At 41.6% G+C, this 24,223-nt stretch overlaps 1 protein-coding gene across 2 annotated transcripts in view; it reads right to left on the bottom strand.

Annotated features, from left to right (window-relative positions):
* Positions 1–2,804: 2,804 nt before the first annotated feature.
* CD99L2 (CD99 molecule like 2) overlaps positions 2,805–24,223 on the bottom strand; it is a 34,548-nt gene continuing 13,129 nt past the window's right edge. The window contains exons 2-12 of one of the 2 annotated variants that reach the window (XM_053473420.1): positions 20,529–20,591; positions 18,843–18,881; positions 17,486–17,587; positions 16,598–16,693; positions 16,321–16,344; positions 14,667–14,720; positions 6,318–6,380; positions 5,331–5,375; positions 4,869–4,988; positions 3,277–3,342; positions 2,805–2,997 (exon numbers count right to left, since the gene is read on the bottom strand). In XM_053473420.1, the coding sequence (XP_053329395.1) occupies positions 2,939–2,997; positions 3,277–3,342; positions 4,869–4,988; positions 5,331–5,375; positions 6,318–6,380; positions 14,667–14,720; positions 16,321–16,344; positions 16,598–16,693; positions 17,486–17,587; positions 18,843–18,881; positions 20,529–20,591 (731 nt within the window). In that variant the 3' untranslated portion in view covers positions 2,805–2,938. The remainder of the gene's footprint in view (positions 2,998–3,276; positions 3,343–4,868; positions 4,989–5,330; positions 5,376–6,317; positions 6,381–14,666; positions 14,721–16,320; positions 16,345–16,597; positions 16,694–17,485; positions 17,588–18,842; positions 18,882–20,528; positions 20,592–24,223) is intronic. The other variant, XM_053473421.1, reaches the window with a different exon arrangement.

Raw genomic sequence — 24,223 nt, 5'->3', positions numbered from 1 at the left:
GTCCCGTAACCATAGCAACAAATGGAATATTCCTTCAAAATTAGCTGCTTTTTCTACTGTGAGCTGGATTTGGGCTTTGAGTTAAGATGACCAGACCAGGGTTGCCACACACCCCACCCTGTGTTATATTGTCACATAGAGACACAGAACATAAGACCCCTTCGGCCCGTCTTGTGTTCCCATTTTTGCTGATGGAGAGAATCAGGCCTTATTCAGTCGTGGGGACTTCCCAAGATTGCCTGTCTGGAGCTCACCTTCCCTGGTTTTTATAGGACACAGGAAGGGGTGTGTCTATGATAGGGGCTAACCCCACTTAGACAATGAAAGGGTGGAGACTAAGTAGAAATGGGTGTAGCCTGGGCAGGGAATGGGCTTAACCAAATGCCTCTCCCCAATCCAGAGTGTCCAGCAAGTGCCACGTACAGTTATATCTACTCACCCAATCCGGTGCGTCCAACGTAGAAGCCAAGCACAGTCTATGCCGTATCCATGTGTTTTGGCTAAAAACATACATTCTATTTCCAAAGCCGTTATACAAACAGAGAACACGCTTCCTTATTTTTTATAATTATTTTTATTATGTTGTTTTCCCAACAATTATTTCCCCCACACTGTAACTGTGTCTCTTAGATGCGTAACACTATATAGAAAACCTTCCCGTTAGCAACCTGCATTGAGTAGAGTGTCCGCACTTACATGTTTTCAACTCTTAACAGTCAGAAGTTAAAAAGAATATCATTTTGGGCTTGTCTACCATAGTGTCACCCACCCTGGCCCAAGTGAAAGATCCAAATGTGTGTGTTTGACAGTCTTTGTGAGGTTTAGTAAATCATGCCTTAAAACGTCCTTCATGTGAAGACAAAATAACAATACGTTTACACCACTAAAATGCAAGACAATAAAGAACTTGAGTGAGCCTACTAAACATACCGAGACGTGGCAAGTTCTGTTTCAAATACAGTCAACTCCCTTATATTAGTGGAATTAGTGCCCCTTCAATGCTGATGATAGATTGACGTTCACCAAACCATCGTCACGAAACGTGTGTATCACATTAAAGTGTATAATGTGTGATTTTACCGTCTGCCCTGTAGGATGCTGACAAGCACCATTGTATGTTCAATGGAAATGCTGCTTTCAGACACTATTACTTCTGAAGGAGCAAGAAATAGTAGGTTTTTTCTGTCTAGCGATGGAGAGTGTGAACCAGAATTAGAATTTTGTGGTCACCAAATCAGTTTGTTCAAAATACGTTTAGTTCATTGAAAACCTTAGATGACGTTGCGCCTTTATTGAGATGCATCCAGCCAATGGTGAAACCTGCTGTTTCGTATTGTACAGCCACCACGCTCAAGTCAACCATCTGGCTTGGGAGTATTCTGGTACATGGAGGACCAACGAGCAAAGAAGACGGTATATGGATGCAGACGAAGGAGTCTTTGTCATAAACCAATGTGTCCCCCGTTTGGTAGGGCTGTCTGTCAGCCTGGGCCAAGCTCTCAGTGACGCTGCGGCCCAGGTGTGAAGACGCAGAGGTGACAATGCTTTTCAATGCTTAGAATTGAAAAGACACACGGCCAATACCAATAAAATAAAATAAAATAAAAAGAGCATGGCAATCGCAAATTCTGAGGATGGAGCTTTGGTTTGCTGATGAATGTATCAAAATCAGTTCTATGCTACAAGGTTCTGAGTAATTTATCCTTTATTAAAAGCTGGGCCAAACCACCAGGACCTTACTCTTAGAATATAAAATATTTGCGTGGCCTACTAAAAACAAAAAAGCACTATTTTATTTATTTTATTGCAGTCACAAAGACTGCGGTCCGGTCTAATGTCTGCTAGCCCCCTTCCATTTAATGTAAGTGAAAGGCTTAAAGGTCTCCTAAACATGAAAGACACATTTTGCTCCGGTGTATCTTCCATTGTGTTCGCCCCACGGACAGCCTTGCTGCCCTACGGAAAACACAGAATGCGCCTCCAAGTTCATTAGCTAAGTAAGCTAGTTAAACTGTACTGATTTTAATAACATTATGAAAACTGCATGAACATTGTTTAAGAAGGAAAAAAACAAACTTTTGTTCCTGGCTGGGACATAAAATAAGGCAAACAAGCTTTTTGGGACCCTCCACCCAGGCCCCACCAAGCCCGCTGCCGTTATCTCTGTGAGGGTCTGAGAATATACCCCACGGCAGAAAACATCCTCTTGACATAAATCTTCTCAGGGTATGGAAATGGGGTTCTTCTTGTTTGTTATTAACCTTATTAGAAAAAAGCTGCTCATTGATATCCCTACTAACTTCAAGCATCTAGACAAGCTTCCACGAGTGAAGGAACCAGCTGGTGTGAGAACTTCAATACCAGAACGCACGTGTAACGTATCAGCAATGCTATGTACTATGCCGAGTTACTATGTTTTATTGGTGCAGCATAGTTTCATATTAAATAAGGCCAAGAGGAGCAAAGGAAGGGCAGAATTTGGTTCAGAAAGCTCAATTTCTTGGCCTCATTGAAAAGTGTGAAATGTTTTAAAGCGAGGAACAGCAGGAAAGAGAGAGCCCTCAACGTGACTGGTGAGTACATTAACGATGTGTCTTGAGTGGCACATTCAGTGACACGAGACTCATCCACACAGTATTCTTTTAACAATGGGGGTATTACGGTAAAATTCATATTTGGATGTTCCTTGGGGTAGAACAATCACATTTTCACAAGTTTTCTTACATTCACACCATTGGGGTTGACATAATTAAAAACAAATCCTTAAAAAATGACCTTTAGCAGAAATGTAAACATAGAACTCCTTAAAGAAACAGTCCGTTATTGTTAACACACAGTACCTAATCTTAGGAGGAGTAGCTACAATAAATTAAAGGCAAACATACAGGCCCCCGGCAACCACCCGGCCGCCAATCAATCTGCTGTTGGTATTGGGGGTTCACACCTTCGCCGCATCTTCTGGAGCAGAAGCCTGAGTTTCCAGAAAAGAATGTTTCACTGCGAAAATGAATGACATCATTAGCTTTGAATCCTTCACAGACACGTTAATGAATAAGGATTCATTATACTGCCCCGGATGATATAACCCAGCCACGTGGGAAAATCATACCAATGGGTGGGAGACAGAAGGGGCTCTACATCAGAAACAAATATATATCATTTGTACAAGAAAGACACAAGTTTTAATAAATAGACAAAAAGGATTTAGAGAGTTTTTTTTTCTATGCCATCCCTTTAAATGATTAAAATTATCTCAATTGAATCAGGATTCCTTACCTGGTGGTTCTTCAGACACTACCCCTTCCATTTGTTCTCCCTTTACATAGTTCGCATTTAGTCCTTCTGTCGATTTAAAAGAGAGGCCATAATATTAAGTGGATTTTGTCGGCAACTGGTGAGAACATTTAACCACACAATCCCCCCCAAAAAAGGATTTCATAATTATAGATATAGCAGACGCTCTACTCCCTTTCTTTAAAGAAAAGCTAAAAATGGCAGTAAATACTTAACTTAAAGTGCATTTGACACTAGTGCATTATTCTCATGAAAGGCACAAAATCCTATTTCGAGTGGGATAAAAAGAGATGTACTAAAGCATTATAAGCACACATAGGAGCTTTCCAAAACCGGCCCTCAGAGGTCTCTCTCTCTGGGGTCCTCAGAGGTCTCTCTCTCTGGGGTCCTCAGAGGTCTCTCTCTCTGGGGTCCTCAGAGGTCTCTCTCTCTGGGGTCCTCAGAGGTCTCTCTCTCTGGGGTCCTCAGAGGTCTCTCTCTCTGGGGTCCTCAGAGGTCTCTCTCTCTGGGGTCCTCAGAGGTCTCTCTCTCTGGGGTCCTCAGAGGTCCATCTCTCTGGGGTCCTCAGAGGTCCATCTCTCTGGGTGGGAGGCTGAGTTCGGGGATGTGATCCGTCCTGTTAGCAGAGCAAGCACACAAAGGAAGGGGAGTGGGAGTTGCCAGATGCCCCTTGCCCTTCATCAAATAAATCAACCACTGCCCTGGGAGGATCGGAAATCAGCTCCGACTCCTGGAGGCTCTAGGTCCAACCTGGAGACCCTCTGGAAAGATAATACGTAATGGATTTTTCATGCACACTGAAAACACAACCTCGAGCATAAACGTTACGAGCTGCTTACAGACAAACTCTTTACGGATCAATAGACATTTCTATTTCCAGGATAACATGGTGAATACAGTAGGACACCAAGGACCTTGGAAAGGGCATCTGGAATCCAAGAAATGAGCTTGTTCTCTTGTCTAACTCTTGCATAGACTAAACACAATTACTTATCAGGCTGCAAAAAGATACAACAGAGTAAGTTGTATATTTCCAGCTGGGTTATCTCTGTTGCTGGTGATATTACTACACACCCACATGGAAAAGAGAACGCGTTGAGAAGACATAATGGAAACATTCAAATAGAAAGAATTCAACAAAATATAATAGAGGCCAGAACAATAAAGGAGACTAAAGCAGATTTGTTTTTTTTTTTTTTGTTTTTTTAACAAATCCTACATTTCTATATCAACCCATGTAACAGACACTGATCTAATATAGTAATGTAGTAATTCAGAGTTAACAAAGACACGAGTCCATCAGGTTCAACCCCGCCATCGATTCAGAAGAAAAATCCGACACTGACTTTTTGATTTCGCACTGGATGAACGAGCTCTACCAAATCCTGCCTTTATAACCCGTAATACCCCGTATATTCTACTCTGCAATCATCCAGCCCATAATTAAAAGGTATCTATTAAATTTGACAGCACGGTGTCTGTTACATGAGGCGGTGATTAAATAAAATGAATGAAATGAGAATGACTTCTCTTATCTGATCTAGATCTGCATAAGAAGCTATAAATCCAGGCACCTTGTATACTGAAGCAGAACTTCTTCTGTTGATAGGAAATATAACTTGACACAGCACCAATTAATGCCATCGCCAAACCACTGGCAATCCCCGCGATGGTCATCGTCTCCGTCTGACTGCCTGCAAAACAGAGGACACTGTACAGACAGGCTATAGACCCATATGATGGCCATCGACGTGTAACAAAAACTGCATGCATCCCCCCCCAGCCGCCAAACCGCAAGAAGATAAGAACCAGAAGTCAGTTACTTATATAAAGTGGGGCAACATAAACGAGTCATTTCCATCTGCAGGACTAGTCACAATAAGTCATGTCATCGAGTAATAGTTAAAGATAATGCCCCTTTGATATTTGTGAATCGCATTATAAATATATATATATGCTATACATATTTCATACATGTCCTGTTTGGTTGAAAGTTTTACCGTGTTTTGGGTGTACAAAAAAACATTTTCACCCACCGGTGTCAGAGTGATCGTTGTTTTCGGCAGCTCTACCTCCTCCACCTAAAGAGAGAAACACCTCTTTTATTGCATAGGCCAACACTAAAGAAGTAAACGGCGAAAAATGATTTTCTTTGTAGACGTAGAAAAAGGTAAATCGGTGAGGAGATGGCAACCAGTGCAAGACAAACGCTATCACTGATCACGAATGAACAGCTCCTGCAGAATGCAGAGACCATTCAGGTGTGCGTGAGTCCAAACGGTGGCATATATGCCTTCTACTCATGTGATAATTATCTAGAATCGCAATAGCAATAAATATACAGCAATGTGCCAGTATAATGCATATCATCTATGGATGGTGGCCGAGACTATGGTATGGAGGTGCCCCTGCCGCTCTGCTCCTTAATCTCTGCCCAGGGGTCAGTATTCCTGGTGAGCTGCTGAGGTAGCAGTGATATTTGTTCCAGTGGTGCAGATATCTTTTTCCGCTTTCACCAGTGGATACAAAATTAATTATATTCCAATAAACGTTCTTTACCTGGATGCTGCCATTACGGCCTGTTTTGCGATATTTTAGGTGACTTTCCCTGCTCACACACCACACTGAAATGATTCTTTATGGCAATGCTAATGAAGTCCGTTCCTCCATAGACTGTCTGCTCAGGTGTCTGTCTGGGTGTTTAAGACCGAGCTAATCATGTCAGAACCCATACAAATGACTAACATGGAGCTGTCTGAAAACATTATATTGCGCAAAAACTAGAACAGTTTTAAAACAAAAAATAACAATTCGCTTGAACGTTTATAATCTAATCTAGTAATAAAATCCACGGGAGCTCCTTTTAAGAAACTATGCATTTTTGCTTAATTTTTGTAGTTGTTACAGCTCCTTTTAAAAGAACCAAACACTACTGTGCACCGAAAGGCTGTGTCCGGTAGGGAACTCAGTTTGGGCCATACCAAGAGCCCACTAGGGGTAACATCCCGTTCTAAATACTCTACCTTTCTTTTTGTCTGGGTTATAACCGTCATTAAAGATGTCCTCCAAATCAGAATCCGAAATATCTGCAAAGGAACTTAAAAGGGTTAATCGCAAGAATCACATCAATGTCCATCAATGTCCCACTACAACTTTAATTTATACCGCACCCCTAAAGCCCAATAAAAATGATCTACCGCTAATTGGTGGCCTTACGAGGATAGCTTATTGGCAATGGATCGGCTTTATAGGGGTTCTACGTAAAAGATATAGGGGCCTGCAAAAAACTGACTGGGGGGGCCACGGCTTGTGGTTCCTGAAGAGATCCATCATTTAGATGTGTTGCCTGCAATAAAATGATGATTGACTTGTATATGTGATTGCAGGGTGTTCTCGGTTTTTTCTGTGGCCCTTTGGGGTGTGGGTAGCAGTTTACTGACTATGGCAGCTATTCAGTGCTCTCAGCTCCCATCCACACGCAAAATGTCAAGAGCCCTTCACAAAAGATTATTGTCTTTCACCGTCTTCCTACGAAAACCGCTTATTTCATGCAACAAATCTCTGTGATTCGCTGTGAGTGCCTTTCAATCTCAAAACCGGGAGCTAATCACAATATAGTTACAAATAATTAAAATCCATATTAATTGGGAAAAAAGACAGATGAATTCCTTCGTGCAGCAGCTACCTATTGATAGAGTTCATGGAATCTTCTAAGACGTTACCAATCCATTAAAACACAACATATCACGTCACACCCTCATGTCCAACGGTCTACTAGAGTGGTGATAACTTTGGTTCTTAAATGATTTTGCTACCGATTTTGTGTTTGCGGTTTTTTTCCCCCTATGCTGTATGTTTTTTTTAGCATAATTGTGAAGAAATCACTTTTAGGGGATCAAAAGCATTGATTAATGTATTCACGTAAAGTTCTCATGCTGCACATGGAGTATTTCGATTTTACGTGATCACGTGTGTAGTTTCCCTGTGAAAAAATAACATCATTTAATATACAAAAGTTCTAAAAAAGTCATGCTGGCCACAAAAGTTACTTGCTGGGTCAGTTTCATCTAGTTGAGATCTAGTTTCATCTAGTCCAATTTGTACTTGACCCTCCTTTCATCTTTCCCTTCTCCACGCTGTAACTTTGTTTTTTCCCTTTGTCTCTCCCTATAAAGGGAATAATCAACCCTGTTGGAAATTTAGAATATAAAACGGAACTCATTTTTGGGATTGTTTGATGTCGAACCCCAGATGCCCTAAAAAACCTAAAATGTTATTCTAACTCTGTAATTGTATGACATCATTACGTCTGTTATGCCATTTGAATGACACAATAAATACATAATTAAAAAGGGTAGACTTCCGGTCGGCAGCCATAGAGAACACACGCACGCCGTTCTGGCTCTGCACCTTCCCAGACAATCATCCACTTATACGCGGACATCTAGCTCCGCCGTCTTAAAGAAGGACTTGGGAGGAAAGGAGAACGTCCGGGCTTCATCAGACGCTGCCTCTTTTGGACTTACCGACCGCGTTGCACCGCGGATGGAGACAGATGCCGGCCGGGGGTCCGTCAACTCTCTGTGAGTGGCTGGAGGAGTCAGGCCCAGAATTACTTTGTCCGGAGCCTTCTTACCATAGATGAACATCCGTGGACGCCGTGACACCGGTAAAACATATAATTATACCTGGTGCCGTTCCTCCTATTTGAGCAGGGGAAACTCTTGTGTCTAGAGAGAGGGATTGCATTTGCCACGAGCTAGATGCAGTATTTTGGGCCTAACGCGGCCTATATCCAAGTCTGCTACACCACACATGCTGTATTCTACTAAAAAATACCCTGCACTCGCTCAGTATATAATTTTACTCTATACATCCCCTGCTGCACGTATATGACCTGCCTAGACCACCATGGAGTGAAGAGATTTCAACCAGGAACTATTTGGTTTTATTCTCAGGCACCCAACTCACTTGCATATCACAAGCTATTTCTATGCACCTGTCTGAAGTACATTATTGTTTCAGTTCCCATTTACATCATCATTTCCTTTTTTTTTTGTGTGTGTTTAACCCCTGATACTCTGCTGCCAGGAGGCATGTCCTGTTGTTACCAAACAGCCTTTCAACACATCATGGGTTAATGCCACCCCCATGGGCTTGAGGATCTCACTTATAAAGGAGTATGTAATGTATGACTGAGTACTACTTTCACTGACTCACACTTTTATTCTTCTACTTACACCTGCGTCCAGAATTCACTCATATCCTCTGCATTTACCACCGCACGCGGATGGATAAATTTCTAGATAATTCAGCGACAATGTCTGCTAAACAACACAGAGAAAAAGCCTCCAAAAAATCCAGGACCATGCCTACGGACACAAGCCAAGAGGGCCCGCAAGATCAATCTCTATTTGACACAGCTAGCGATGGGGGGGGATACCATTGCTCAACGAGTGGTAGAAAAATTATCGCCACTACTGGAAGGCAAATTCGACAGACTCCAAATCACCTTGGAAGCTGTCAGACAAGACCTGAAACAAACCATAGACAGATTGGATGACGCGGAAGGAAGAATCTCTACCCAAGAATCCACTTCGATGCAACTCCAATCTGACGTTGGAGACCTCCAAAATACTATTCGACAATTGGAGGACAAGGTAGACGACTTAGAAAATCGGAGCCGCTGCAATAATCTACGCCTTATAGGTCTCCCGGAATCTGTGATTGGCAAGGAGCTATATGACTTCCTATCTCACACGTTGCCTGCTCTTCTATTCCCGAGTAGACCTGCCTTCCAAATAGCTATTGAAAGAGCACACAGAATTGGACGTCCTACCCGAACGGAGCAGGAAAGACCAAGACCAGTGATATTCAAAGTCCTCAATTACCGAGACAAGCAAGAAATAATGGCGGGGTACAGAACCACTCCTGCCCTTCTGTACAAAAACCAGAAGCTCCTTCTCTTCCAAGATTTTTCAGCTGCTGTGACATCTAAACGTAAAGCTTTTTCGTCTATCTGTTCCCAGTTACACTTCAGGCAGATAAAATTTGCTTTATTATATCCCGCTAAACTCAAGATTGTCTACAAAGACCATGCCCATTGGTTTACATCTCCAGAGGATGCCAAGACTTTCCTACAGACCATGGTCACAGATTCATAGTCACTGACGCTCAGCTTCGTCGTTGTTCTGGACTACCGAAACACCTAGACTCTCCCTTCATACTCCAGACGATTTCCTATCTACCAACATCAGTCCTCGAAAAGCCCATTTGGAGCGCACATAGTATGCCAGCTCCACGCTTAAATTCTCTAGCTTCCCCAATGTCTTTACTGTTTTTATGGTTTATCTGGTTAATTTTTAGGTTACCTTCTGTTAGTCTGAGACCTTGGAACCGCTGCTGTACGCTGTCTTCCTTACCGTTCCGACCGTCTTCCTCAGTCAGATATATGCCTTGTCCTGCTTCGTCCTTGATATACGAGAGACTTTCGCCTGCACGTCTGCCAACTGTGATCGCAAGTACCATACCATTGTCTCCTCGCTGGGAGAGACGATGGTTCTTACATGTCTTTTGGCTTAAATGTCACTTATCACGACTCAGATCTGTTATCCCATAGTACAATGCACCCATCTTCACGGTCTAACGTAATTTCCCAAGATTTAAAAATTGTTTCTTGGAATGTACAGGGCATATCCAACCCAGTAAAGAGAACTAAGGTCCTTAAACATTTGAGTACGCTAGGGGCTCATATCGCCTTACTGCAAGAAACTTGTTCAGAATCAAGCGAACATGATAAACTTAGACGAGGGTGGGTGGGTAAGGTAGTGGGTGCATCAAGAGCAGATGGGGGTAGGGGTGTGTCTATTCTTTTTCATCGCTGTTTAGATTTATCCATATCAAAAATCATAGCGGACCCGGGTGGTCGATATGTGATGGTTTTTTGCACTGTTCATGGCAAACAGTTGATAATTTGTAATGTTTATGCGCCCAATCACTCGCAAGCCACTTTTTTTAACTCTCTCAACGCCACCCTTCTCCCTCTACATAGTGACAACTTGATACTTGGGGGAGATTTTAACACATGGGCTGATCCTCAGTTAGATCATAGTAAAAGAACCTATCCTAGAACGGGAACTCGAAATAATCCAATTTCTCGCCTTTGTAAACAACTTCAGCTTATTGATTCCTGGCGTATTCTGAACCCCATTGAAAGAGACTTTACTTTCTACTCACACCCACACAATTCTTTCACAAGGATAGATTATATTCTATGTGCAGCATCCCTCTCCCAATTCATCCACAAGGCCCAGATACTGGATATTCTTATTTCGGACCACGCTCCAATTACGTTATCTTTCACATTCCGCCCCCCCATACCCTCCTCCTTCAATTGGAGGATGAACCCTTTACTATACAAATCCCAGGACTTCTGCTCCAGCCTAAAACTGGCTTGGGCAGAATATGAGGACAACAATGCTGAACATAAACACACTCCGATTCTTTTCTGGGATGCAGCTAAAGCTACCCTCAGGGGCCATATAATTTCCTATGTTACAAACAAAAAACGAGAAACCGTAACCAATCTCAATAAATTAAGTGCTAATTTATCAAAGGCGAAGAGGAGACTCATTGTAGACCCTTCTCCTCTTTCTACGACTGCCTATACACAAGCGAAATTAGCCTATGACACTTTATTACACAATGCTTCGCTTTTAAATATTAGATATAGAGAAGCAGATTTATTCCATCATGCGAATAAGTCGGGAACTCTCCTATCAAAATTAGTGAAATCGGCCACAACACGATCTACCATACCGGCCATTAGACTCGGGGATGGCTCCTTAAGTACTTCCTCTTGGGATATTAATTGCACCTTTGCAGATTATTACCAGTCACTATACACCTCCAAGACTGTTTCTGCAAACTCAATAGACTCCTTTTTGCAACAAATAGACCTACCCTCTCTTGCACAATCCCAACAAGACCACCTAAATAGGGACATAGAACAAGCAGAAGTTGATAGGGCTGTAGGAGGTCTCAAGCTAGGCAAGGCTCCTGGTCCCGACGGTCTCCCAGCAGAATTTTATAAAATCCTGAAAGAACAAATAACCCCTTCACTCACCTTAGCTTTCAACACTTCTTTTACTACATCTGAGGTTTCCCCTCACTCCAATATCGCTCGTATAATTGTCTTACACAAGGAGGGGAGGGACCCCTACTCTCCGGCTTCCTATAGGCCAATCTCATTGCTAAACTCAGACTTCAAGGTTTTGAATAAAATACTGGCAGACAGACTCGCATCTTTCCTCCCCGCTATTATCTCTCCGGTTCAGAAGGGATTTATAAAGAACAGACACTCAGTCACAAGCGCCAGACACATAATAGCTGCCATTCTTAAAGCACAATCGACTCCACATGTCCCTCACCTACTACTAAATTTGGATGCTGAAAAAGCATTCGACAATATAAATTGGCAATATCTTTTTTCCCTCCTTCAACTTCAAAACTTCGGTTCACCCTTCATTGCATACATCAAGGCCATTTACTCCACCCCCAAAGCTTTTATTACAACTAATAATTTGAACTCCCCTCTTTTCACTCTAGGTAAAGGCACCAGGCAGGGCTGCCCCCTATCTCCGCTCCTCTTTAACCTGGCTCTAGACCCTTTTCTCCGCCTTTTATTGCAGTCACCATCTTATCAAGGCATTCAGGTGGGAGATCGAGAGATGAGGGTGACCGCATTTGCGGATGATATGTTGCTTTTCGTCGGGAATCCTTATACTACTATCCCTATCCTGCTGTCTTACCTGACGCAATTTGAACTAATTTCTGGGCTCAAGATAAATTTAGATAAATCGGAGGCCTTGTGGTTGTCGGGACCTAGACCTCCCGACGATCTGCAATCCTGGCCTTTCCGTTGGGCCCGAACTTCCATTAAATACTTGGGAATTGTTTTTTCTACAGACTTATCCAGTTTATTTGACTTAAATCTGCTCCCCATCATTACTAAATCTTTGTCGGATTTAAAAGCTTGGACCACTCTTCCACTTAATCTCGTTGGAAGGGTAAATCTCATCAAGATGGTCATTTTTCCCAGATTCCTCTATTGCCTCAGCATGCTACCACTAATAATATCCCCACGCGATATCAGGAAAATACACAACGCATTCTCTCGCTTTATATGGAGAGGAAAGAGGCCCAGAATTAGCTTTCAGAAACTGACACAACAAAAGTCCAATGGTGGACTAAACCTTCCCAATATCAAATTATACAACATTGCTTGTCTTCTCCGGTTTGCGAAGGACTGGATCTCTCACACTGACCACTACACTGATTGGAGACGCGACCAAAACTTTTGCTTAGAGTGGAGCTTAAATTATCTCTTACACGCTCCTACAAGAGACATCCCAGTCTCCTGTCGCTCTAATCCCCTTATAATGGCTACTATACAAGCCTGGCGTAGTGCCCGTAGGTCGCTCTATGGCAACTCTGCCTACTCGCTCTTTTTGCCTCTCACTGGCAACTGTAAATTTCAAGGGCTAAGTCCAGACACCAGATTTCAGAGTTGGAGGGCCAAGGGTATAAACTTATTAGCAGATATTTTCAACCCATCTTCCGGGGATTGTCATACATTTCCTTTCCTCAAGGAAAAGTACTCCTTACCTCCTTCCCATATATGGCCGTATATGCAAGCTAAACATTATCTACAACAAACCGTACGCTGTATACATCCCACCCAAAGGAACCATATATTGGATTTGCTTCTTAATCCCTCATACTCAGGCAAAGTCTCCATATCCACTCTATACAGGGCGATTTTCCATCCCCTGAATTATTCCGATTCCACATCTGGCATCACCAGATGGTCTACTATCCTCCATACTAGCTCTCTCACTACACGTGATCTATTACAAGCTTATACTCGTAGACTGAAGAACCTACAAGCCTCTTGGTTCCATGACACCACACTCAAATTGCTGCATAGAGCTTACATATCTCCAAGACAGCTATCCACATTTACCCCCCATACACCATGCCACTGTTGTAAGTGTGCCATGATATTGGCTGATATGGATCACTGCTTACTTACCTGTCCCAACCTTCTCGCCTTTTGGAGGTCTATGGGCCGTGTCATAGGCACCATACTGGGTGGTGATCCCATTACTATGTCTTTTGATATTCTGCTGGGCATCTATGATTCATTAGAGATCAGGGGGAGGTACAGGATAGCCTTGCTAGATTACTTAATACTGATAGCAGTTAAATCTATTTTGGATCACTGGCTAAAGCCGTTAGCTCCTTCTTTATCTTATTGGAAGAATAAGGTCACTAAGGCCATGTTTCTGGAATGGACTATGGTCCTACGCGATAAGGAGGGACATGGTGAGAAATTTTATGAGATGTGGGAACCGTACATACTCACCCTGCCATCAAAACTGCAACGTCAAGTTACTATGGTCTTTCAGCATACTGTATGGTTTTGTTCGCGGGCATTAACCTCTACCTAACTAATGGTGTATATGTCTTGTCTTCCATCGCTATGTTGTGAATCATAATCTACATGCGATACAATGGCTTTTGTTGCTTGGCCCCTTGGTCGGACGAAGCGTGGTACTTGCATATACTTCTCCTGGTCTCGGTCTCATTCGTTTACTGTTATTTTTCATTTCGTTTCTTGTCTTTGTTAATTTTTGTTATTTTCTCAAAAACAAAAAAAAAAGCACAAGTGTATAGTCTTATCTCTACATTGAGTTACGCTGCAGTTTGAATTCACTGCACATTCTTTGTATATCATGATATGATGCTTTGGCTGGGTTGACCCCGCATACTCTGTAACTCCAATGCGACACCAAGTAGACGTGATTTTAACTTTACTGTTATCAGATCTTTCCATTCTGGACTGTCGATACATTTACTCCATGTTGAACTCAAATGTTTTACTAATGTATACGCTGTGCTTGAATAAACAGTTTTGGAAAAAAAAAAGGGTAAAAATGCCCAAAAAAGGATATGGTCGGGGGGGGGGGTGTTTCACACTGGATACGTATTGAGTGTAACCAAAACAACACAAAACATGAATTGGGTCTTAAATATTTACGTCCCTATGAATGTGGGCCACATCGGTGTGGAGGCGAGAGAAATACATGTCATAAAACTCCTGTCATGCTCACAGCTTCTACACTGTTTGTCGTGAGTCACGCTAATAAGGTCGGGAGGATGGAAATAAATATATAGTTTGGGTAGAATAATGAAAACGCTTCTGAGTTGAGCTTAGCTTCCCTGATTCTGAATTTAAACACAGAAATGTTCCAGTATTATGGCTGTCTCTTCATTACACAATTTTGAACATGACCATCAGCACAACATACCTTTCCCATCGTTGTTATTCTTTAAAGCGTCTCCCAAGTCAAAATCATTTGGATCTTAAAAATAAATTAAAAAAGCCACACAATGTATTGTGGAAAACCCCAAAAAATATGATTATGCAACAATAACTTCTCAGATGTGATGAAAACGTAGGTAACCCCCTCTTTCAGAAAAAAATGGCAAATTACATACACAAAAAGATCACAAATGGATAATTCCATCAAACTACACAACATATGCCTATTTACACAATAACCTCTATATCCCTCGAAACAAAAAGGCTTTTTTAAGCATCATTGCAAATTAAGCTAATAGTTTGGCTCACACTTATCAATATCAATTTATAAAATGTTATCAGCATAAAAAGTTATGCCTGCTTTTTTGGTATTACCGTATTTGCTCGATTATAAGACGACCCCGATTATAAGACGACCCCCCAAAATCAAAATATTAATTTAGGAAAAAAACAAAAAGCCTGAATATAAGACGACCCTATAGGAAAAAAGTTTTACCAGTAAATATTAATTCATGTAAATTATTTTTTCATGTTTAATAAAAGCTATGATTGAGAAAAATATATTTTTTAAATTTCCTTTTATTTGCCAACCTGCCCCCCCCCAGTTATGCCACTCTGCCCCCAGAAATGCTTTATACCCCCCTATTTGCCACTCTGCCTCATGATATGCCTTATACCCCTATATGCCACTCTGGCATATAGGGGGTTAAAAGGCATATCATGGGGCTGAGTGGCATATAGGGGGTTAAAATGCATTTCTGGAGGTATATAGGCATATCATGGGGCTGAGTGGCATATAGGGGGTTAAAATGCATTTCTGGAGGTCCAGAAATGCATTTTAACCCCCTATATGCCACTCAGCCCCATGATATGCCTTTTAACCCAGCATGTACTGGCTGCCTTGGCTTGATAGGAGTGTGATTGCTGTTAGCAGTTTGATATAGATATATATATATATCTATATCAAACTGCTAACAGCAATCACACTCCTATCAAGCCAAGGCAGCCAGTACATGCTGGAACCTGGGGATGATAGTAGTGGGATTACAGCCTCCCTATGCCATGCTACAACCCCCACCCCCCTTACACATCCATGCTATCACACACAAACACATTAAATACTCATTCATTCCATTAATCACACATACTTCACACATTAAACACACATTAATCACACATACTTACCCAAAAACCCTCCCCCACCCCCTTACCTGAACTGCAGATCTCTCACTCGAAGACTTCTGCAGGGGACCGGCTGTAGAGCAACTTCTCTGGCCCCGCCCCCAGAGGAGGGAGGGGGAGATAGAGCTCTGTGAGGACGCTGCAAGCTTCCTGTCCTCCTGCTTCTAACAGAAGAGACGCTGCTCGCGACCGGTAAGCAGCATGGCCCCAGCAGACATTTTTTGGGGGGTCTGAGAAGACGACCCCGATTATAAGACGAGGTGTATTTTTCAGAGCATTTGCTCTGGAAAAAACCTCGTCTTATAATCGAGCAAATACGGTATATTGGATTAATTTCCTTAGATTCCGTGAAATTGACACCAAAGAAATACAAATAAAAATGTAATTAAAAAAGAAAAACCATGATTTAGAACAATTAAATTAAATTATTGTATCTCAGGAAAATAAAATGAGATTACCTGGATTACGGGGTTTGGGGTTATCTGCAAATAAAGCAATTAAATCATTATTTATGACAACATATGTGAAAGATGTACAGTGGGAACAGAATTAGGCTTGTATCAGTAGTAGTGTATATGTTTTCTGCATCCAACTCCCACCAACTACCAATAGCTTGTCCATCACATACTGTAACAAAGGTCAATAGCTAATTAAGAGAATATCATAATACGGATTCCAGTAGAATATATGGACACAGATTATACTGGATGTGTCAGATCCCACAAGTTTTTTCACCTGGCTTCTTTGGAGGAGGTCTTGGAGCTGGGCGAGGTGGCTTCGTTGTTGGCTTGCTTGGGGTATCAAAGAAATCGGCTAAATCCAGGTCATCACCTGTAACAACACATGGACACTCCATAACTAAGAGATAATAAAGTTTCAAATTCTGTTAACAGGGCCCTTCCACCTGCGTCAGGCATAACACACCAGCAGGCAAAGCTTGTACCTGTGCTGATGCTCCAATGCCAGTCTGTCTATGAAGCTGATGGTACGAACGTGATGCTGCGTGACCTGAAGGGGTGGCTGAGCTAGCCCGGTATTTTATCTACTTTGAATGGGAAGGTGTGACTTCTAACTATGTAACTCACTCCATCTTGTTTAAAGAACTAGACCAGGTTGTCCTTCATCCTGCTTCATTCATAAGCTATGGTGCCGTCTTAAGTCACCTACAAGTCATGGTTTAGTTTAAGAACCCCGGAGATGTTACAATAGAATATAATTAAGATATTTATGTTGCCATATCTTAAAAAAAACAACACTGTATTTTTTTTTTATAGATAACATTCCTTTCTACTAAAATATTAAACAGGTATCTTAAAAAAAATAAACAGAAAACTAAGGAGAAAAAAGTACCGGAAATAAAAAACATTCATACAATGATTAAAACAATTCAAATTTTCTTTCTATGCATTGTAAACATAATGTAAGTAAATACAGTCCTACCCTACTGTATGGTGAGTGAGGAATTCTGTATAACACATCTCAGAATCTACTGTATGTTTTGATGCAGTATGTTTATTCTTGATGGAAATAATGTCTTCATCCACTCCTGTAATCTGTAGCTGCGGCTCTTTGGGGTCTGAGTTGTAGGTAAGCTGCCCGTAACAAACCCTGAATATTTATTACCTTGTTTCTTTGGCGGGGGTCTCGGGGCTGGCCTCGGAGGCTTCGTCGTTGGTTTGCTTGGGGTATCAAAAAAATCTAATAAATCCAAATCGTCATCTGCAACTGAGACACAAGTACACATGAACCCAACGAGCGTGTGGATAGTAATGCAGCACCCTGATAGCAAGTAGTACAGTTTAACACATTTAAACACACAATGTTTAAACACACAATGTTTTTTACAAGACAGTTTAACCGCACTCGGGTGCTTAAGCAATTTACAAAACAATGTGAAGACTTTTTCACCCCACTTTTTTAGAGAAGAGCTTCATCCTCAAACTCTGCTCCAGCTATGAGTATTCAGTGGTCATTTTGGGCTAATATTGGCTTGTTTAAAAAAGCAAAGGGCTGCTTTGCTATTTGATCCACAATCTATTCTTTAGATGTAGGCTGCCACTATATATAATACGGCATTCCTATTTAAGAGACAGTGCCTTACAGGCAGTAAACTATATTATGTACGCTCAAAAGTGCCAGAAAACCGTCTGCCCGCCGCTCATGTACGTTACAGAGATATCACAACGAGACATTTGTCTCTGACATTAGGAGATAGGCATCCTGACAGTCGTCATATTGATGAGCTGTCAGAAGACTGTCACTCGGTACAACGTAGTCTTTTTATTTGTATCGAAGTAAATCCCACTCTGAGGAATTGTTAACTAGATATTACTTAAACATAAAAGGGCATGTAAACTATATTTAATAAAACTACAGACAAATATTAAACCAGCACAAACCTTTTCTATAAGTAACCCGGCTGTATTAAATTCATTAAGAAGGGCGATATGTTTCTGCTTTCTCTGAGAAGCATCAGTTCCCTCGTATATTTGATTATATCCTTTATTTCCACGAAATAAACTGGGATGTAACACCACAAGGGACAACGTGCGAAGGATCAGTTTTATTCTTCCCAGCAGCACGTTATGACATTATAAGGCCCAACAATACCGCATTTGCTCGAATATAATAGAAGGTTTTTTCAGAGGAAGATTCCATATCTGCTATGGTTTATTTGGTAGAGAGTGAAATTAATGTTTTCCATATATGAAAAAGGTCATTTAATGGCTATGAAACACCATCATTACTATCACAAGTTCTAGATCCATGCTTTCACCTGAGGGGAAGGAGCAAACGGTTTGTAACATCTATATTCCGAGTGATACCTACTAAGATTATCTTGGTGCACAGTTTAGTCTTTTAAAATATTTTCTGTGTGTTAAAACTGATTCCATTACCTTAATATCACAGGTCACATTTTATTCACCACCCGTACTTAAGTAATACGCCATATTATTTATCAAATGAACTGAAGACTTACTTGGTTTATTGGCTGGAATTTTGGGTGGTTTTGGTTTAGCTGAGGACAAAAAGAAAATATATTAGGAATTATCAGTGATAATGCAACCACTGAAAGATACATTTCTGTTTTTAATTTTAATAATGCTGTCCACAAATGCTGAAGGCATATAACAGCAGGAACAAATGATAATCCTTTTAACCTTCCTGTACAATATGCAAATATTTCACCGTTTCAAGTGTTTTTTGCACAGAAATGTACCCCTAAACATGGATGAATTTCATGCGCTCTCCCTCAACAACGCACGAAGACTGTGAGGGGCTGGTTCTAATATTTTTATCTTTTTGTAGGTCACCTATGTTTCTAGAACAGGGGTGCCAAACAGCATGCCTCGAGGGCCATAATCAGGAAAGGCGTCTCACTCAAAATGGTTGAAACTTATTCCACCCCTTCAACGCAAGAATTTCGACACCCCTGCTCTACAATCATCTCCTACATATACTTGGCTGCTAAGACACAACCTCATGGTGGTGCCACCTAGCCGTTTGTTCCTCTCAGCAGCTGCCTAGTTGGCCTACATGGCAGGACCATTCCTGGTACTGTGCCATCAGCTGTGACGGGATGACTGGGAAGTCAAGGAAACTGAATGGGGGCAGGGATAACAAGAAGAGTAACAGAGGGGGCAGAAAGAAGGTGTCTTTTACCAATAGTTTATTAAGAGACCGGTGAGTCTGACATGGCGCTGAGGTCTCTACCTCGTTTCTGCTTCCATTACTTTCGTCTAGGTTTGACAATGAACACTGTGGGGGCTTCCGGACACTTAGGTTTTGCACGGTCTTCACATGAGAACAGTCATCTCTTTTGGCGGTTATTAATGTCTCTTAAACAAATTTGGGTCATCAACCTTGCATGACCCTGCTGAAGGCACCTCTGCTAAAACTTTCTTTCTCCATGTTACTAAAAGCATCTCTTTATCCTGATTCCTAAACCTATCCCCATCGCCTTGGCCATCTCCCACCTCTATGATGTAAACATTTTTCTGCAAACTAGCATTAGTAAATATGGCTGCTCTATCATCCTCCTTTTAGTATACTATTAACTTACCTTCAGGATCAGGCTTTCACGGAGAGGAGAGGTTAACTAAGAATATTCTCATGTAAACTGGATTTAGTTAATGTAAAACTTTTTTAACTGCTTGCTTTTATCAAGATTTCCTAAGTGCTTCTTAGAACAGCCAGAAGCCTTTTAGTTGTTCAGAAGTATATATTACAGAGGCGGAAATAACTGCAGGATTCACACTGTCAATACGGAACAGGTACATGCTGGAGTGGTGCTCCGTTAACAATGTGCTAAATCAATTTCCTTTCACTAGCCAGGAATGGCAAACAAAACACCATTTCCCTTTTTTTTAGGGAAAAAAAAAACTTCATCCAAATTGAAAGTTAGACATCTAAATACATTAATCAACAGATCATGTAAAAATGTCTATATGTTGTGTTTAACACCTGTAAATTGCCATAACGCGTATTGGGTTATCATCCAGCGCAATGTGCTTTCTTTGTGAATCATTCCTGATGGAGCCAGCATCAATTACATTCAACTCTATGAGACCACCTTAACCCCTCTCAGCACAAGTAATAACAATGCTACAAACAGATCTTATTCTCTCCTTAACACAGATATCCTTTCTATGATTCCAATACTCACGCTTCTCTGTAGGACCATTGCTGAAAGCATCTTCCAAGTTAAAGTCGTCACTGTCCCCATAAACTGAAACAAAATATACGACAATTGGATGGTCTATTAAAACACAGTTCCCACGCATAATAAAATCACACTGAAATATGACTTCCACTTGGACCTAAACATGAAATTAATGAAAATCATATAGGCATAAAGGAGGGTTTCCAAATCATTGCAAGTTAAATATATTTTTGGTACACTAGCGGTGTATAATTTATACACCTGTAAAACGATTGTAAAAATGATGTCTTACATATATGATTTTTTGACAACATGGGCCAGCCAGCATCAATGAGCCTTGGCCGCCCATGACCCTGTCGCTGGTTCACCACTTTTGATACTGACCACTGCAGACCGGGAACACTCCACAAGAGCTGCAGTTCAAAGTCAAAGTCTGTCAGATCCTTACGCTTGCCCATTTTTCCAGCTTCTAACATCAAGACAGTTGCCTATTAATCATTTGTGTTCTAGTTGTGTAATTGTAGCCCAATCTACTAGGCAAACACAAGAACACCGATTTGGTACAGCCTATGGTAAACAAATAGACAAACAGACAACAGACAAACAAATGACTTCGTCTTAATCACCCGTACAATGTGAATAAGCGCGTAGAGGAAGCAGGCGTTCGTAAGCCTTGTCACAAACAGTCAGCTCAGCGTAGTGTAACCAAATGTACCAAACTATATTACTAAATACTGCACTTTTCTAGATTCTCAAAAGGAAAATATTTGGTTTTTTCATGTGTCGTCCCCATTTTACCCTATGTTTTGGGTTCCTTTGTTTGCAAATAACCATTCCTGTGAACTCTCTGGGGTCGCCCGAGAGTCTCCGTGTGAAGCTGTGGTTCCCTGGGTCTCCGGGTCAGTTGTGTCTTTCTCCTGGAAGGGAATTAGCGTTTGGCAGCACTCACTCTCTGACCCCCCCACTTCAAACCTACTAAAGACTGTGTGTGGCTAGCCCTGCAACTATGCTTAGCTAGCCCTGACCCCAGAAAAAGGGACAGCTCCGGGTACCCTACCCTGGAAATTTACTAGGCATTTATATAACAAAATCTATTGTTTATGTTAAAGGTAGGCACCCCCCTCCTCCCAAATAAAAATATGGAGTAGAATCTGAATGGCTACAAAAATGCAGTAAAACCCAAAACATAATTGCAATATTATGTGGATTTGGACGGTGTGTAATAACCTTGACTTAACATAAACCCGGCAGCCATTATAGTACTTTTTTGCTCACATATTTATTGCATCTTTGCGGTTTCTACATACTTATTCTACAAATTGAATGTGTTTGTCTTAAAATTACAAATAGCCAACCAAAATACAAATGGAGATTCTTTTCAAATGGATAAGAATGATCGGGGCTGTGTAATAAAAGCACTGGATGGCTGCTGTATGTCGTTTACACCATAGGAGACTGAAGTCCGGAGCAGCCAGGAGGTAACGTATGATATTAACATAACGCTTACTAAGCAGGACAGCCCAGCAAGGAGAAATTCCGTCGGACGCACGGGTGTAGCACCCGCTGCAGTGGAAACACAGCAGCCCTTGATCATCTAGAATATGTCTTCCTCATCATTAAATTCTCATGCGCTGCCTTCAGCAAAGGAGGAACTGAATTAATAGCCACTGCAAAGTCTTTTCTCCCCTATAGACTGTGACTTTCACTACGCACCCTTCTGGTACCCAAAAAGGTAGGCAGGGTTCACTTTTATTGAGTTATTTAAACCGGACACAGTTCAGGGATGGAGGAAGGTTTACTTCTGACCTGAAGCTAGTAGGGTATAGTCTACGCAAATGCTTATTTTATTACCCTCCATCCTACTGCAATATCACATTTTAAGCCAAATCGGTTATAGGTTGGTAAATAGATTATTGGTTTGTTTGCTGGCAAAGCTATACTGCTCCTTTAAGAAGATTCTGCATCCATGTAGATCACAAACATTGAAATAAAGTGTGATCTGCAGTTCTGCATCCAACACAATGAATAGAATATTACAGAGATGTTTTTTTCCTCATAATCCACTCTGGTCCTTTGCACGAACAAACATAACAATACCCAGATGGATGTCCTGAATGCCTGACTCTTTTCCCTGGAATACAGCTACATATGTAAAACGAGCATTAATCTAATTTAAGTCTCAGTGGCTGATGCTGTACATAGTATGGCCCAGAGAACATGTATTACAAATAATGATCCCATTGCTTACACGGACATATTAACAGTGTGACAAATGGAAGCTTACAGAGAATGTTATTATAGAATCCTGTACCTCTATAACAAGCTGATTTAATGTAAAAGTAACCAGGTAATACATGCAGCGGGGGAAACGCTCCTGCACAATAGGTTATTTTTTTTTTAATAGAGCGTATTCCTGTATAGATCCTCTGATAATATACAGCAGAGATGAGGGGAGAAATAAATACCAATATAAACAAGTACATACCAACTGGTCTTCATGGGATAGTCCCAATTTTTGGGCACTGTCCCACTGTGCTGCTATTGCAGGAACTGAGGATCATGGACTAGTTGGGAGATCCCCTGATTTCGCCTGACTGTCCCAGGGGGCTGTAAAGTCAATGGAGGTCCAACTACAGACCTCCACTGCAGCTCCCATGTGGCCACCTTGCAGCGCCCAGAAGCTGGATGGCTCTTCAGGTAAGGTGTCCTGAGAGTATGCAAACATCAAAAAACCATTTGTTTCATGAAAAAAGAAAAAATTGTAGTGGTCCTCAGACCACCCAAAAGCACTGTTACACTGAGAGCATCTGAGTACCCAAACAGAAGGGCAGGCTGTATAACCCTATTTGATTACAGATTACAGCTGAGTTCCCATCAAACAACCCACAGCCCTAATCTCAGTGCGGTACAAAAAAACGTAAAAAGAAACATAAAAAGATAACACTTCCAGAAAATGTAAAAAAAAAAAAAAAAAATTACTTTAGAAAAACCTTACACAGGTTCCAAACCAAAAGCATTAAACAGTTGGCACTAGCGCATTGGTGACTGCAGTTTTGAAGTGCATCATTTTCACAGAAACCAAACACAAAGTGATAAAATGTAACGTCTCACACAGCCTCATTAAATACAAATGCATATCAAAGTGCTCTGTGAGTACCTTAATATGTATCCTTCAAAATAAAATTAGTTGCCTGACCTAGAAGATGCAGCCCTGGTGCCCTAGCTGCCCTCCTCCTACATTTCTTGTCACTGCTTTAATAATTACCGTATTTGCTCGATTATAAGACGAGGTTTTTTTCAGAGCAAATGCTCTGAAAAATACCCCTCGTCTTGTAATCGGGGTCGTCTTCTAATCAGACCTCAAACAGAGGTCTGACTATGAGACTAAGATCCAGATTCCCTGCAGCGCTGCAGGGAATCTGGATCCTCCGATCTGGTAACCTCAGCGGCTACCAGGCGTCTATCAGCAAGCGTGAAAGCGCTGGGCAGCAGCGTACCTTTTATCTGCATAGTGTGCTCTCAGCACAGGGGGGGGGGACGCCTCCTCCGCGCCGCGATAGCCGGCCCACTGCCGGGGAGCAGAGCCGGTTGAGAGAAATCATTGATCTTGGCACGGCACTCCAGAAGCAAGACCCCGTTGGACCCGGGCGGCACTGTGCCGTCACAAAGTCAAAGGCGGATCCGGTAGATTTACCGCT

Source organism: Spea bombifrons, chromosome 8, assembly GCF_027358695.1.
Source record: "Spea bombifrons isolate aSpeBom1 chromosome 8, aSpeBom1.2.pri, whole genome shotgun sequence".
NCBI classification, from domain to species: domain Eukaryota; kingdom Metazoa; phylum Chordata; class Amphibia; order Anura; family Pelobatidae; genus Spea; species Spea bombifrons.
This window is presented reverse-complemented; position numbering and strand designations above follow the sequence as displayed.